Source organism: Musca vetustissima, unplaced genomic scaffold (assembly GCF_032173495.1).
Source record: "Musca vetustissima isolate MV318-11 ecotype Yass unplaced genomic scaffold, APGP_CSIRO_Mvet_v1 utg21690, whole genome shotgun sequence".
Lineage (NCBI taxonomy): Eukaryota > Metazoa > Arthropoda > Insecta > Diptera > Muscidae > Musca > Musca vetustissima.
In genome coordinates, this window is record NW_026887372.1 from 39,095 (window position 1) to 57,055 (window position 17,961).

Here is a 17,961-nt window from a genome sequence, read left to right on the forward strand (position 1 = left end):
GAAGCAGTACCTAGTGGGTCTCTTCGCAGCAGGTTGTTGCTCGTCCGAGGGCCGTATTCACTTCACTGCCGAGGGCTGTGTTTGGCAGCCGCAGAGGTTAACCCAGCTGTCGCGAGCACCTGCTTCGTGTTCGCCACTTATATTTATCCCGCAAAAACTGCCCAATTTAGTATAACCTTGGACTTCGGTTTTGACATTTCATCAGTAAGCGGGTTACAGGCTCTCCGTCGGGCTGACATCGACTGTCCCTTACCCTTAGTTGCTTTGATGATGTCGGGGATTTCTCAGCGCTTAGGTTTTCCTTGGGGTCCTAGTTTTCTCCTCTTTTGGAAGGGGCTACCGTGGTAGACTTCGCACGTGATATAGGAATTCTATCAATTAAGAAGTCCATCGCAACATCATTGGGATAGTTCCTGGATAACATTCGGATGTATTTGAGGATCCTCTTAATTAGAAAGAACTCCTTGTCTGTTATTTAGTAGTTAACCGCTACAGTAAATCTTCTTGACTACATTATAAAGGCAGTAAATGAACTAAACACCCATTGGGAGGATGGAAAACTCTCGGCTGTACCCGTGAATGAGATCCCGTGCAGTATGTAGCCTCTGTATGGTTCCCTACTCCTCTCTTAGAATTAGATTAGATGCAGAGGATCGTCGATAAACAAAACGCCGGTCTTCATACGGATGTATGGTTTGGGACTTCCGCCTCCCTTCATCACAAAAACAATCGAATGCAGCGGAGCTTGAAGGTGGTGGCAGATAAACAATTATCATTGTATGGTTGCAGAGGCGGAGCTTCTCCTTCACCTCTATGGTAACTGGACTCAAAGTCATATTACAACATCTACAGTTGGAAAATTAGATCAAAACATCAAAAATAACGCACATGGAGCAGTGTATTTGGAAAAATGATCAAAATTACTACATACAGACATTATCGTTATAGATTTTTTTCTGATCAAGAATAAAGTATATACTATGGGGTCACAAGCTAATATTTCGAGGTATTGCAACCGGAATGCGAATTAAATATTTACGCCTTCTTAGAGGGTAACAAAATTGTCCTCGGTATCTGACGATGATCCAAACCCAAATGGCTGATTTTCTCTGTAGAAAAAATAGTTTTCAAAATTCTTCATAAGATAATGTCAATCTTTAATTTCACGCAACAACATATCCCACTTGATCTGGGCAATATAGTGGTAACGGCACCATTAACATGTAGCAGCTGAACATAGAACTTTATCGTGAAGAAAAGACAGAGTCTTGTATTTTTATACCCTTCACCACACTGTGGTACAGGGTATTATGTCTTTGTGCATATGTTTGTAACAGGCAAAAGGAAACGAGATAGACACATGGTTTCTTTTGAGAATATGCATAGAATCACTTTTTAAGTCGATTTATGCATGTCCGTCCGTCTGTAGATTTTATATTGTAAACAAAGTGCAGGTCGCATTTATGATCCGATTTGGATGAAATTTGGCACAAGTCACTTACTTGGCCTAAGGACGAACCCTATTGAAATTGGGAAAAATCGGTGCAAATTTAGATATAGCTCCCATATATATTTTCGACCGATTTAAGGTAAATGGTGTACGAAAGTCCCTATATATCTTTCGATTTGCACGAAATTTGACATAGAGTACTGAATTAGGTCTAGAATGATGTGTGCCAAGTTTCGAGAAAATCGGTTCAGATTTAGATATAGCTCCAATATATAGTTTCGTCCAATTTAAGGTAAATCGTGCACCAAAGTCCCTATATGTCATTCGATTTGCACGAAATTTGGCATAGAGTACTGAATTAGGTCCAGAATGATATGTGCCAAGTTTCGAGAAAATCGGTTCAGACTAACACTATAGCTATATTTAGATATAGCTCCCATATATAGTTTCGTCCGATTTAAGGTCAATGATGCACCAAAGACCCTATATATCATTCGATTTGCACGAAATTTGACATAGAGTACTGAATTGGGTCTAGAATGATGTGTGCCAAATTTGGCACAGCGTAATGAATTAGGTCTAGAATGATGTGTTTTAAGTTTCCTGAAATCGGTTCAGATTTAGATATATCTTCTATATCTGGCCAAATGAAAAAATTAGAATAGGTTGCAGAATGACATGTTTATGGATCAAATTTCATTTTGCTGGTCCTTTAAAAATGCGACGTCTGTTTGAATTCATCTGTTGAATATACCCAAAGTGGTGAAGGGTATCATATAGTCGGTTCCGTCCGACTTTACTACTTTCCTTACTGGTTAAAAAATCTTGGTGATTCTGCAGATTGTACACAGATCTAGAAAATTGTTATTTGACCTGCATAGAATTCTTGCTTCGTTCTGTATTACATAATATTTTTATTTTTTTTTTCCTAACCTTCATCCTATCATGTCTCTACTTCTTTTAATTTAATTCCTTTTTTTCAATTTTATTGCTTTAATTGAAAATTTGTTTCGGAATAGAATAATCGTAAAGTGTGGTCAGTATTTTCTTTATTATTGTAATAATTTGCACTCTCTCTCTCTCTCTCTACATACCTGTGTATTTTCTGTTGTTGTAGTTGTAGTGCTACCGATATTATTATTGGACTTTTGATTTACATCCATAAAATTCTGTGACGATGCAGATGCAGGCAAAGTTGAAGACGACGACGATGATGAGAGAGACGTTGATGATTCCGAAATGGAATCGGATGAAGACATCATTAAATGCGGTTGCTTGTGATGCTGTGTGTGATGATTGTTGTTGTTGCTGTTGTTGGGGTGTGAGTTTTGTGATGGCGAAGATAAGACAGTGGAGGATGTTATTGTGGAGGGTTGATGTTCCGGTGACATACACATGGGTTCAACGGTAGAGGATGCTGTTGAAGAGGGTGGTGGTTGTTGTTGTTGGTGCTCCTGCTGCTGTGGTAGATGTTGTTTATTGTTATTGCTTTGTTGTAATTTATAATATTGTTGTTGTTGCTGCTGTTCTTGTTTTTGTTGCTGGGTGTTGACATGGCTTAACATCGAATTGTTATTGGAAGAATTTATTTGCTGATTGTAATTAGTTGTGTATTTGTTGTTGTTGTTATTATTATTGGGGCCATTATTATTTATGGTATTTAAATCATTTTGCTTTTGATGCAAACCAGCAGTTGTTGTTGTTGTTCCAGTTGCATTGATATTTGTGTGGTTGTGGTTGATTTTATTACTAGTATTACTACCTACACCTCCAACTCCTCCTCCGGTGTTAGTGCTGGCCGAATTTGTATTCGTTGTATGACTGAGTATATTAACATCCAATCCACCACCACCACCTCCAGAACCAGTGGCATTATTTAAATTTGATTGACTTGTTGTGGGAGTGGACGACATCACTGATTGTGATGATGCTGCGGAGATGGTTGCGGTTTGTTGATTAGCTGTGACATTATTCGAATTATTGCCACTGTGTTCCATTGCAGTAACGGTTGTCTTGGCAATTTGGAAACGATGTTGTTGTTGTTGTTGCTGCTGCTGCTGTTGCATTAGTTGTGTTGCACTATTGTAACGTTGCAAATTACTACCAGTCGAACTGACAACAACACCATTATTGACAATTGTGTTGTTGTTGCCATTGTTGACGACTTGCATTTGATTGAAATTAGTTTGATTTGTTTGCATTTGTTGCTGTTGTTGTTGCTGCTGCTGTTGCATTATTAAATTATTTCGATTATTCATCATTTGCTGTTGCTGTTGATGGTTGCCAACATTTGCAGCATTGTAATGATGTTGTCGATACTGTTGTTGTTGTTCATTGTGTGGCGGAATAATTTGAAATTTAATTGCGGATTCTTGTGGCAGCTGCTGAGTCGGCGCATGATGACCATGACCATGATGATGTTGTTGCTGCTGCTGTTGTTGTTGCTGTGTATAATGAGAGTTTTGCGTGTCCATGGCATTGCTGGCATCACGTATGGCTCGCTTATCCAACCAGCGGGAATAGAGCTGTAATGAGGGGAAAGAGGGGCAAATAAAAATCACAATGTAAAACAAATTGTGATCAGATCTGAGATTTTTTTTTTAGTAAAAACATTTTCTACAAAAAACTCAGTCACAACTGTCATTAAAAAAATTGGAAATATCTCTCAGTAGGAGATATTTCCTCAGACATTTATATTAAAAAATCTTCAGAACCAAGTACTATGGTCTGTCTACGAAAAAACCAGTTTTTTACAGAAAAAAATCATCTGAAAAAGAGATCTGATTTTTTTTTCTTTAGAAAAATATTAATTATGCGGTTAGATTTTTCTATAGAGAAAAATTTATCAGCCTCTGAGTCATCTGTTTTTTTCCAGAAAAAAATCCTAATTTTTTCTTTAGAAAAGTATCCATTATGCGGTTAGATTTTTCTATAGAGAAACATTGATCAGCCTCTAAGTTTGATTTCTTATAGAAACAATTCCTTAGACCCAGATGTTTTTTATAGAAAAATTACTCAGACCATGAGTTCTGATTTTTTTAGAAAAGAAAAATTCTTCTGTATATCCGCCTGCGGGGAGCAGAGCGGATGCGTCCACAGATTGCGGATAGTGGAAAGTCCAATATTATTCTTTGTGTAGCTGTGAATATTTAATAAACAGACGCAGACAAACAGCGGGTCCTGGGGGGAGTATTCGGAGAACATGACCGAGTGCCTATGATTCCAGGACTAACGAGCCGAGAATGGCGTCTTCAAATGGGGTGTTAGGCGTTCTCGTGCCCATTGGTGTTTTAGGGTTTGTAGTCAGTGTACCGACTGTATTTGAATGAAACCTTGTTGATAACTGGGCGTCTCAACAAATTTTTCAGGCTTAGTTGCCGAGTTCTTACTATGGTAAGAGGTAATACTATGGTAAGAGGTAATACTATGGCCGACACAACTCTGGGGCGACTACCGCTGTCATAAAAACTACGGTGACTAACACTATAGCTATCCCAGTGACAACTCCAAATTAAGGTGAGTCAGATTAGGAATAGGAACCTAAACTCTGACGAGGAGAAGATCCTAATTCCATCTCCACGGCTAGTACTGAAGTCTCGAGGCTCCTGAGGCAGTTGGCCGTTGAAGTAGATACTTGTGCTGATGACCTTCCCATCGTAAATATGGATGAATCATCAGAACCGGGAACCACTAAACGTGTCAACGCCAAAGAATTCCCTGACAAGAAGATTTTATCGAACGGGACAGAGACTCAATCACGGATAAGTTGTTGTTGTAGCAGCCCTATTGCTTTTACACAACGGACTGAGGTGACAAGCGTTGGCCGAGTAAGAGTCGGTTCGTTTCGGATCGTAGACCCCTCTGTCGTTTGTTGACGAATAAGTAATTCCTTCTAATTAAAAGGAACCTCGAATTTATTCGGAAGTTCTCCAGGAGTTATCCGAATAATATTGCGAGTGATTTCTTAATTGAGAGAGGGTAAGGGAGTGTCGAAGTCAGCCCGAAGGAGAGCCCGTTAAAATGTCTAATAAGAAAGGCTAATAAGGTACAACCTCTCTTCAAACAGTAAACCAAATCTGACAATCCGCCCACTGGTGTATTGCCAAAACATAAATCAAAGGTTATGGAATTTGGGCAGTTGTTGGTGAACAACAACAGCTGAGTCTACCTCTGCGGCAGTGAAGAGACTGATGTCCCTGGATGAGCAACAACCTGTTGCTAAGAGACCCATGCAGTCGTTGGATGCACGACGCATTGTTTCGTACGCGTCGGTAGCGTCGATGGAGAATCCTTACAAGAGTGGTAAGGGTGAGGTGAAACCCAACCCCGCATTCTCGAAGCAGGAAGCCCAGAATCCGACACTGGCGCCTAGAAACCCTGCTGACCTACGGAACATTCGGTTTGGCCAGATCTACGGATCCTTCGGTTGTAGAAAAGAGTTAAAGTTGTTAATTGTCGTACTAAGGAGTCTGCGGTGACGTAGGGGGATGATAGATGCCAAAGAACGGCTTTGATTGGCTTTGACATGGCAAAACCCAGGCTTATCTTTGTCCCTCTTTCATCTCAATTGTGGACAATGGCCTCCCCGCGGTGTCACCTTAGGTTGCTTCTTTCATCATCCATTAAAATAGTGAGCTGATATCTGTCCACACAAGACTGGTGGTCAGATGCTGGTAAGGAGCATGCACCAGCTGATTAGTACAATTTGGGTAGAGGAATGCATGCCCAATGATTGAAACCTCAGCATCCTGTGTCCCGTGCACAAAAAGAAGACAAGACGATATGTGCCAACTATATTGGCTACAGTCGTGTGAACGACATTTAGTCAATGACATTTTGGACCATACCAATTTGGCTACGGACCTGGCAAATCCACCATTGACTAGATTTTCACTCTGCGCCAAATCCCGGAAAAGACCCACGAAAAACACAACGACACATTCCACACATTCGTCGACTATAAAGCCGCATTCGACAGCCCGGATAGAGGTATTGAAAGCCATGACTGTGTTCGTCATTCCTGCAAAATGAATACAGCTGTGTAAGATAACTTGTCGGAAAGAACCTCTCGGAGCGCTTCAATACCGAACGAGGAGTCCGTGAGTGTTTTTAATATCCTGCTGGAAAAGTTCGTTCGACAGGCAACGGTGAACAGAAATTACACTATGTACAACAAACATCGCACGTTACTCGCCTACGCCGATGACATCGATATAATAGGTCGAAAATTGCGAGCGGTAACAGCGGAGCGGAGTCTGCCCAAATGGGTGTGGTAGTAAATGGCGAGAAGATCAGGTAGATGGTATCTAAGCGCAAGACGTTCAGTAGCCTCGGACCTGCTGGGAAAATGAAAACTGCAGCTTTGAGGTGGTGAAAGAACGGTACCAAGTACCGACAGAAATAAAACTAATGACATCAGTTTTGAAATTCGGAAGAGAATAGTGTTGGCTAACATATGCTACTAAGGTCTAAGTAACCAATTTAGAGACAAGGCCACCTATCGCCAGATCAAACTCACACTCTACAAGAAGCTTATACTACCCGTACTGTTGTATGGATCCGAAGCATTGGTAGTTGTGCAAACAGATGAGGCTGCCTTTGGAGTGTTTGAGTGAACATTTAGCCGAAAGATCTATAAAGTGAGTGAACTGATGGTTCACGCAGAAGAGAAAGGCCACAAATTAAATGGAAAGATCAAGCGAAGGATGACAAATCAAAGCGCCGCCTTTCAAATTGGAAAAACGACGAGGAGCCTGCAATTCTTTTTTAAGTTCGGCTAATGGAACAAATGTTCTGTCTCGAGCCAGCTACGTACGTAAATAAGCAGATATTTCCTCAGATTTATATAGAAGAAAATCTTTAGATCCAGAGACCTGCTGAGGGCAATTTTTGTATACAAAACCAGTGAGCGGAGCAGTATAGTCGGACGGGGCCGACCATACGATACCCTACACAACTACCACGGAACTCATATTTTCTGCGGATGTTTATTCCGAGACTGGGCAATATTTCGTGAAATTTGCACCCTCTTGCCCGATTAGAGGTAAACAGCACCTCTTCCTCACACTGACATATTTTCCGAATATTACGAGTATTCAGCACAGCTATTGTCAAGATTCCCTTCACCGTGGGTTGTGTTGTGATGTTCAGCTTTCATTTGAGGTCTATAGATCGACTCGAGAATAACACCAAAAATTAAGTTTTCGGTCCACTTCATTCCAAAATTATTATCTGATCATCACCGAAAATTATAGGCGTTGTCCTTGACCATAACTGGAACCTCATGGAACATTTCAAAGCGATCAGCGCTATAATTCCGCTCTCCAGAGTGATAATGGGTTACTAAATAATATACGAATACGGAGATACCTGTAAATATTTAGGTGTAACTTCCACATCCGAGCACATACAACAATATAATTGGTCTCAAGTTAAAGGTCAACCACTCCTCTAGGATATAATATCAACTTCTCGGGTATATGTCCTTCAGGGGCAAATATATACGCCATAGAATACAAATTTTGTCATTTTTCACACAAAAGACAGGGTCCATTTGACCCGCTAAATATTGACCGATCTTTCTCCAAACTGGCGTGCTTATTCTTTGGCCCGATCCGCTTCTCCATGCAAAATTTCACGATGTTCGGGCCATTGTTGCGGCCTCTGGAGCGACCAGAAAAACGGTTACAAACTTTTGGGGCTGCACAAAGCTATAATACCCTGACAACATAGTTGTGTAGGGTATAAAAATTGCTCAGGACCAGATAGCTATTTTTTTTACAGAAAAATAAGAGGATTGATTTATTCTGCAGAAAAAAAAATTATCACTACCAGAGGTCTGATTTGTATTATCCTTGCATGTAGTGAACCTACTTTGGCAGATGTCAGACCACGAAGTCTATTCTATGTTCTATAAAAATTCAATTCCGATTAGATTTTTCTACGAAAAATGTACACTCATATATTACGTATCCACGTTATGAAATTCAATAGACCAAGTGTCCTAACATTTTTAGAGAAAAATATCTCTAGAGCTCTTGCTCTTTATACCCTACACAACTATGTTGTCAGGGTATTATAGCTTTGTGCAGCCCCAAAAGTTTGTAACGCCGCGAAATATTGGTCCTAGACCCACCTTTAAGTATACCGATCGTCATATCTCGACTAGCTGAGTCGATCTAGACATGTGTGTCCGTCCGTCCGTCTGTCCATTATAATTTGTAAACACGATACAGGCCACAGTTATGGACCAATCTTCACGAAATTTTGCATGTAGGATGGGTTCAGGCCAATGAAGACCCCTACTGTTTTTGGAAAAGATCGGTTAATATTTAGGGGATGAAATGGACCAAATACTAAATTTTTGTCGGTTTTTCTGGTCGCTCCAGAGGCCGCAACAATGGCCCGAACATCGTGAAATTTTGCATGGAGAAGCGGATCGGGCCAAAGAATAAGCATGCCAGTTTGGAGAAAGATCGGTCAATATTTAGCGGGTCAAATGGACCCTGTCTTTTGTGTGAAAAATGACAAAATTTGTATTCTATGGCGTATATATTTGCCCCTGAAGGACATATACCCGAGAAGTTGATATTATATCCTAGAGGAGTGGTTGACCTTTAACTTGAGACCAATTATATTGTTGTATGTGCTCGGATGTGGGAGTTACACCTAAATATTTACAGGTATCTCCGTATTCGTATATTATTTAGTAACCCATTATCACTCTGGAGAGCGGAATTATAGCGCTGATCGCTTTGAAATGTTCCATGAGGTTCCAGTTATGGTCAAGGACAACGCCTATAATTTTCGGTGATGATCAGATAATAATTTTGGAATGAAGTGGACCGAAAACTTAATTTTTGGTGTTATTCTCGAGTCGATCTATATACCACAAATGAAAGCCGAACATCACAACACAACCCACGGTGAAGGGACAATAGCTGTACTGAATACTCGTAATATACGGAAAATATGTCAGTGAGGAAGAGGTGCTGTTTACCTCTAATCGGGCAAGATCACAAAATATTGCCCAGTCTCGGAATAAACATCCGCAGAAAATATGAGTTCCGTGGTAGTTGTGTAGGGTATCGTATGGTCGGCCCCGTCCGACTATACTGCTCCGCTCACTGGTTTTTAAATAAATACTTCTTGTACTTACCTTAGGCCCCACAACAACATTCGGCGTGGCTGCCGTATTACCACCATGAGCAAAATTCTCAGCCGAATTGGAAGCCGGCAAACGTTTCTCGTTCGTGGATTTAATTAAACTGGGTCTACGCATAACGGGATGGGTGCAGGTTTTACCATCGGCACACGAGGCATCACCACAACCACAATCCAATTGTTTGACTAGAGCTGCTTGACGGGATAAACGTTGTTTCTCCATCAGCTGGCAGACAATAGATTCAACGGTTTCGGCAGTCTGGAAAAAAATTTGACAATTAAAAGAAAATTAAAAAACAGTATTCAAAATTTTGAATAAAATACATCGTTTGAATTCGAACTTACCGATATTTCAATATCATTGCCGGAATCCGATTCATCATCTGAGGTTACTGTTGACACTGGAATGGAAGGGGAAAAGGATTTTTTTTATTTATTACAAATATTTTTTTTTTAAATTTAATTCCCTTAAAAAAATATACTTACACATGGGTTTCAATTGGCTAACCAATTCCTCCTTTGTCCACTCTTTTTTATCGCCCCACAAACTGATGCTCGGCGCTATGACGGCCATTTTATTATCATCCGGATATGGCACATTCAAATAGTGTACCAAAACAATATCGGGATTTTGTAATAGCCAATAACATCTGCGATGAAATGTGGGCAATATGGCAGAATGTACATAACAACCATAGATGCACTGTAAGGAAAGAGAAAAAAAAAACAAACAAATATTGAAGAGAATATGAAATTAGGGTTTGAAAAAAATCAAAACAAAGCAATAAAAATGTTGTAAAAATTATTTGTCAAAGAAAAGCAAAAGTAAATGCTGATTGGAATAAATTTAATAATTTTACTTTATTCCAGAACCTGCAAGATTCTGCTCGAATCGAAGTTGCGCTATAAAGTTGAATAGTTCTACCACTTATGAGTACGGGAATATATTATCATTTACTTTGGATTTGAAGGGTCTTGATTTCAAAATGACTTGATGTTTTGCCCCAAGGACCTTATTCTTATAGAGCCTAATAAAAATCTCATATCATCTATTTGATATCTAATACTAAGCAACTATATCCATAGTACCCTCAAGTCTAGCCATCTCCTCCCCATACATATATATTATCTCCCACCAATCAAAACAAATTCCAAATGGCATGAGGTCAAAGGGCAAACAAATTTATTTTCATTTCACCCTCCCAAAAAGAACAAGAAAAAAAAACAGATTCATTTGTAAACAGATTTTGACTTATGACATATTGGTGAACTCCTTCACTTCCTTGGCAAAACGAACATCGACGACCATTTTTTTATTTGTCTTCTCAAGTGAACGATTCGCTACAGGACGAACGAATAAAAAAACACTAAAAAATATAGCCTTTGTAATTTCAATAAATTTATTAAAATTGCAATTCTCCACGAAGAATAACAAACAGATTTTGTCAGTTCAACTTATTTGGCAAAATTAGTAGAGAGAAAAAAACGAAGGAAATTCAAGATGCCAAACAAACAAAAAGGAACAGCCTCCCAAAGAAAGAATATGGCTATATGTCGAAAATATAAAAGAAAGCATAGGGGAGGGGAGGATAAGGAGAGGAGGATACAAAAAAAAAAAAAAAACTATCAGTAGCAAGTGCCAACCCTTTTTATAGTCGTCGATGGGAAAAAGTTCAAGATGAGTAGTGACAACAAAAAATAAAAAAAAACATAAGAAGCTGGTTGAAATGATAAATTTTTATTTTGTGATATACCGCTGTTTTGTAATCTAATTCATAGACATTATTGTGGAAGTACCAAAAAAAGTAAATATGCAACAAAAAACATGCGACTATTGTTGATAGTTCAGGGGGAAAGGAGGAAATGTAGGCAATAGAATACAGTGGGAATTTTTGCTCTAATTTTTGAATTTTGATGGAAAATATAGTTGATATCGAGTACTTGAATCTTTACTAATAAAAGAGTAAAGTGATTGACTGACTTAACGATTCATCATCGTCCAGACGAAACGGTTAAGGCTAGAACTGTAAGTATCCGAAAAGTACAAAATTTGGTACAATTTCGTGGCAAAAGATCTAAAAAAACTTGAAATTTGGTATGCAAAATAAGGTTGAAAAGTATGGTCGATATTAGGAGGTGGTGATTTTGGAAGCGTGTACTCATGTATAATACAAGTACTAAACTGTACTACATATGGTACAATTTGAATTTAGAGAAACGGATGAAGCTGGAATCCTGAAATTTGAAATTAACATTACCTTCGGGGTGTACGATTGAGATATGTACGTGGTTTTGGAATTTTTTTACTTATGTGTGCGAAAACTACTAAATCGTATTATAATTGGTACAATTTGGATTTGAGTGAACCGATAGAGCTGGAATTTTGAAATTTAACGTTAGGATCACTGTTGGGGTGTAGGTGTATATAAACTTTTGGAAATTCGTATTCGTTACGTGTACTAAATTTGGTACAATTTAAATTTTGGGTGAACCAATAGTCCGGGAATCTTGAAATTTGGAAATAGCATTGGGGTATGAATGTAGTTTTGGAAATTTATATTTATGGGTACTAAAATTGTACTAAATTTGGTATAATTTGTGGGAACTGATAGAGCTTGGAGTTGGGGTCATTATTGTAGTGTTAGATGTTGGGGATACGTAGTAGAGCGCAAAAGTCGATTTTTAGACTTTTCGATTTTTGCTTTTGACTAAAAAGTCGCTTTTCGATCTTTCGATTTTGCCAAAACTGTTCAAAATCGATTTTCGACTTTTACTGACTTCTGCAAAATCGACGAAAATTTTTGATTTTTTTATATGAATTTTTGTGTGGGCAATTTGAGCTTTGTGATAAAAAACCAAGTATTTATGAAGAAAATCGAAACTCGATCTTGAAAAGTCGAATTTACGATTTTCTCATAGATCAAAAGTCGACTTCGACTTTTAGACTTTTCAATACAAAAAGTAGATAATTCGATTAGTCGAAAGTCGATTTACTTAACCCTAGTAGGATTGTAGAACGTTTTGGAAATTCGCCCTAATGGGTACCTAAATGGTACACATTTGGACGAATTTAGATTTGGGTGAACCGATAGAGCTGGAATCAAATCGACATTTGGATAAAGCTGGAATCCTGACATTGGGTAATAAGGTTTCTATATGATTGCACAATGTAGGTAGTAATAACAATTTCTACGTATATGTACTAAATGGTAGTAGATTTGAAATAATTTGGATTTAGGTGAACCGATAGAGGTGGAATCCTGAGATTTGGAATTAAGATTGTGGTGTTTTGGAAATTCGTAGTTATGATTTTTGAAGTAGGTAATTATGGAAATTTACATTGATGTCTACTAACTAACTGGTACTAAATTAGAATTTGAATTTGGATTCTGATTTTTTTCGAAATAAGTTTTGCAAGAGAACAAAGGGTAATAAATTATACACAATTTAGTATCATTTTTGAAAATACATATTATAAGAAAACATAATAAAATTTAATTAATGCTCGGTATTGGATTTTAAATAATTCTACAGAAAAAAACTTATCGATAACATAATTTTTTGAATCGGCAATTTACGATTTTGTTTAGTGGAGTGATACATGACACCCTGGGACAATATCCCAAGCAAAAAACTAAGAGAACTGATGAGGATTTGTTGCGAAATCCGAAACTATAGTCTGAATTTCCCAAAATTAATCAATGTGACCATAACCCACTTTAAGAATAAAAATCTTGTTGTTTTTATTTTTAAACCCCACAAAAAAGGGATCAAGCTGGCTTACTAAAAAAAAGATAATTTTTTATATATGTTGAATATGCAAAAACATGGACCTATTTTAAAATTTTTCTGCGAAGAATTGGTTTTCTCAACCCATTCGCAAAATGGATTTATATTTTTAAAAAATTCCGAAATATGGTCTTATATTTAAAATTTCTTTTTTATATGAGGACGATGTAAAAAATAGACCTGTGCCGACAAATTTATGCAAAAATTTGGTTTTCTTCTTACACCATTTACATTAAATCGGACGAAATTATATATAGGAGCTATATCTAAATCTGGACCGATTTTTTCCCAATCTCAATAGGGTTCGTCCTTGGGCCAAATTAGTGACCTATGCCAAATTTCATCCAATTCGGATCATAAATACGACCTGTACTTTGTTTACAATTTAACATGGACAGGCAGACAGACGGACGGACGGTCATGGATAAATCGACTTAAAAAGTTTCTCGTTTCCTTTTGCCTATTACAAACATATGCACAAATATGTACCACAGTGTGGTGAAGGGTATAAACACATCCATTCGGTTCAATAATTGCTGAAAGTATGGTGGGACCTCTACAACCTCCAAGCAGCCGAAGGACCTTTTTGCAGGCACTTCAATGGGGAAATGCGATTAAAATCTTTTAAAAGAGAAAATAATCCAGTTCCTTTATATGAGGGCTATGCCTTGATCTATTGATCTATATTGAAAATTGTGTACAATGTGTTTTTTTACCCATCAAAAACCCGGATTGCGGTTTAAACCTACGAAATAACGAAATGGCACGATAACGTCCTCTTTTGATTGGTACAAAGACATTTTAAAAATGTTCTGAATGTGTTTTTTTTTTTTTTTTTTTGCCCGAAGTGTTGGAAGAATTTCAAAATACGCCTCACTATGGGCCAGGAATCCCATTTTTGACAAAAAGTCCATTTTAAGTAGAGCTAAAAAAAAGTTAAATATTTCGAAACTGGAGGCTTTGAGCGTTGCACCCGTAAAGTTTTATAACATTGTAGGTCATGGTTTACAAATGACATGAGGTCAAAGTCAAAAATTCGTTTTTTTTTTGTGAATATAATTTATATTTGAAAAATGTTATATAATATTGACATGCGTCAAAATATTAACATGAAATGAAGGTCAATTACACAGATGGAATTGCTGATTATAATGAAAGTTAAAATTATTAGAAATTAGAAGATAATCAATAAAAATTCCGTATCTAAAAGTTTTAAATACCATATTTCCAAAAAAAAAGAGTTACACAACCTAGAGATTATTTTAATGGTTATAGCACCAATCGACGACTTGATATGTTCTCTATGCAAAATTTCGCGACCGTTCATATAATAAATAGTTATTGTGGATTATAAAAAATAGTTGTTGAAAATTGCCTTTAACAATTTAATAAAAAAATAAAATTGACTTTCACAAACATAGCTGATGATAAAAATGGCTTGTAATTTTGAATTAAGGGTTCGCATTGCTCAGACCATATTTTTACCAAAAATGATTAATTTTGGTCCACTATTTGGGGTAGCCCTCATATAATGTTGGTTTTTTGGAGATTTTGCCTATAATTTAGTATTAGGAATTTCCAAAAATAATATCAATATTGACTTAGATTTCGGGGTAGGCCCCACATAAACGGACCCCACATTATTTGGTAGTTTGGGTATTTTAAGTACATTTTTCTATCAAAATGAATATAATTACAATTTATTTACGATATGCAATATTTTCAAGACCATAATAAATAAATAATAAAATGTCATGAAATTGTTAGGTTTTGTTATATATTTTTTATCAGTGGTCATAGCTCTACAAAACGTGTTCAAACATAATTTGATAAATTCAGCTTCTAATACAATTAAAAAAAAATTGACCGCCGTTTTCGATTCACCCTATTAAAGTGAAGGCGTTTTATTCTTCACTTGTCTCAACAGTTCGAATCAATCCCTCGACATCGAAATGATACTTAATTTAATCTTTATCGTTTTAAGCCCCCGAATGCGTTGAGAATTAAAGTGGTGTACTGTGTTTGCCCGAAGTGTTCGAAAAATCATGCAGGTATAAATATAAGCATAAATTTCGAAAATCTTTTGAAATTCTATTGCTAGCCCCACTGTCTTTCAAAATGCTAAAAAAAAACAAAAAGAGCACTGAGCTCTCGCTAAATGAATGAACGTTTTGGTATTCGTTCATAAACATATTAGTTGTTAGTCAGTTATCGCGTTAAACAAAAATATTTTCCAGACATTAGACAGACGCGTCGTTTGTTGTCTTAGCAATTCCGTCTTCTTCAAAGCAAAAAAAAAAAAAAAAAAGAAAACATAAATCTTCCAAGAGTACATTGATGTCGTTCCAAGGAATCTCTAAAAAAAAAGCAACTTGACACCATCGAAAAAACAAAAGTATTTACGTCCACTTTTAAAGACATTTATATTGAGTGCAAAAAGCACAGAAAAACAAAAAAAAGGATATGAAAGAAAATAGGTTGGCAAATATAAATTTCATAAAAATTAAAAACCTTCTAACAAAACAACAAGAACAACAGCAAAAACAAATAGAAAAAATTGGCGTGAAATTACACTGATTTTATTTCAGTGTTTCAGAAAAAAAACACTTTTTTCCGGCCAATGATGACGATGATGAAAACTAAAGAAAAACACAACAATAGGAAAGTATTGCATAGAGTTTTCACTACCACAAAATCGACCAAAATGAAGACAATATAAGATTTCCCGCCGAGGGGGTAGCTGAATGAGCCGGGAGTCGAGTATCTGACTAAATGACTTAATTACCGATATCCAACCAACTCCTATGGAATTACTCCTCCATTCAGCTCTTTTAAAATGAAGCCTTTCCAGGGAATACTTTTATCTGCTGATCATTAAAAATTATAATCTTTGCAAGGAGTTTTTGTACACAACGAGGACTTTATGAAGTCCTAGTTCGATCCCCACCATGTGGTCGTATTAAAATACTTAAGGGAACCCCACCCATTATCGATTTTAATTTTTCAAGATTTTCAATGGGCTGGTAAATCAATACCAATGCTTGTTTAGGTTTGTAATTTTGCACATATATATTTGAAGATTTAAAAGAGAAGAAAAATAATTTACAAAAACATTTTGTTGTTGTTTTTTGTAATTAAAGAGAAGTCCTTATTTTTGATGGCGGGCATGATAACTCCTCACTGGCACATCGGAATCCGAAAATTCCAACGGTATTAGAAAGCGTACATGTCTGGCTCTCGTATGAACTAGGATTATTGACTTCGCTCTAAAATTAACAAAATGGCGGACCTTTGAAAAATATTTTTGGAAAATCGCCGATTTTTGACCAAAAACCAAGTTAAAAAATAAGGAAGATCTTCACCGATTGGATTTATCCTAGTTCATACGAGAAACGTGTGAAAATTTGGAATCGATTGGGTTATTAGTTTTTGAGTTATCGTGCCCGCCAGACATTTTGTAGAGACATTCTTGAATTAGTGTAGAATCGAATTAAATCAAAAAAATGTTTGACCCCGAGAATGGGGGGTCCCCTTAAACGAATCGGTATTGTCAGTTGGTATCTTTATATGGTGTTTATGCCAAAAATGGATCTATATTTTAAATGACCTGCGAGGAAGGCTTTAGTGCTGGCACATCCTCCTGTACAGATATAGAAGGAAACCTGGTGACACAAACAGACAGCGTGCTGAGGATCTGGAAGAAGCATTTTGAAAAGCTTCTGGTATCAAATAGTAGCGGTGAAGTGGATACCCCACAACCAATAAGAGATGACGGTATAGAGTGTATACCACCTAGCCAAGATGAAGTCAGAATAACAATTAGTCGTCTGAAGAATAATGAAGCAGCAGGTGCCGATGGGTTACAAGCCGAACTATTCAAGACTGGTCGTCAGATGCTGGTAAGGAGCATGCACCAGCTGATTAGTACAATTTGGCTAGAAGAATGCATGCCCAATGATTGGAACCTCAGCATCCTATAGAGGAATAAGTCTCCTTCCCATCGCATATAAAGTGCTATCCAGCGTACTGTGTGAAAGACTGAAGCTAATGGTTGGAACCTATATATGGTGTTTATGCCAAAAATGGATCTATATTTTAAATGACCTGCGAGGAAAATTGTTTAGGTCACAATTACAAATATTTTTAGAATTTACAAAAAAGCTTGAACAAAACCAAATAGCTGGAACAGAACAAAAAGCTTGAATCAAGGAAACTTGCCAGTGATTAATTTATATTAACTTCTGTACGTTATAAATCGATTTTCACATAATTTTCACACATCATTCTATACTTAATTCAGTACGATATACCACAATCGAAAGATATATGGGGACTTTGGTGCACCATTTACCTAAAATCGGACGATATGGGAGCTATATCTAAATCTGAACCGATATTCACGAAATTTAGCACACATCGTTCTAGACTTAATTCAGTATGATGTGTCAAAATTCGTGCAAATCGAAAGATGTATAGGGACTTTGGTGCATCATTTACCTAAAATCGGACGAAAATATATATGGGAGCTATATCTAAATCTGGACCGATTTTCACGAAAC

The 17,961-nt window shown here is 37.1% G+C and overlaps 1 protein-coding gene across 1 annotated transcript in view; it reads right to left on the reverse strand.

The window, feature by feature from the left end:
• Nucleotides 1-17,961, reverse strand: part of LOC133334954 (uncharacterized) — a gene marked incomplete at both ends in the record, with an annotated part of 48,238 nt that overhangs the window by 21,218 nt on the left and 9,059 nt on the right. Inside the window, 6 exons of the mRNA XM_061543265.1 lie at nucleotides 2,545-2,867; nucleotides 2,909-2,991; nucleotides 3,044-3,975; nucleotides 9,609-9,872; nucleotides 9,959-10,014; nucleotides 10,100-10,316. Coding sequence (XP_061399249.1) covers nucleotides 2,545-2,867; nucleotides 2,909-2,991; nucleotides 3,044-3,975; nucleotides 9,609-9,872; nucleotides 9,959-10,014; nucleotides 10,100-10,316 — 1,875 coding nt within the window. The remainder of the gene's footprint in view (nucleotides 1-2,544; nucleotides 2,868-2,908; nucleotides 2,992-3,043; nucleotides 3,976-9,608; nucleotides 9,873-9,958; nucleotides 10,015-10,099; nucleotides 10,317-17,961) is intronic.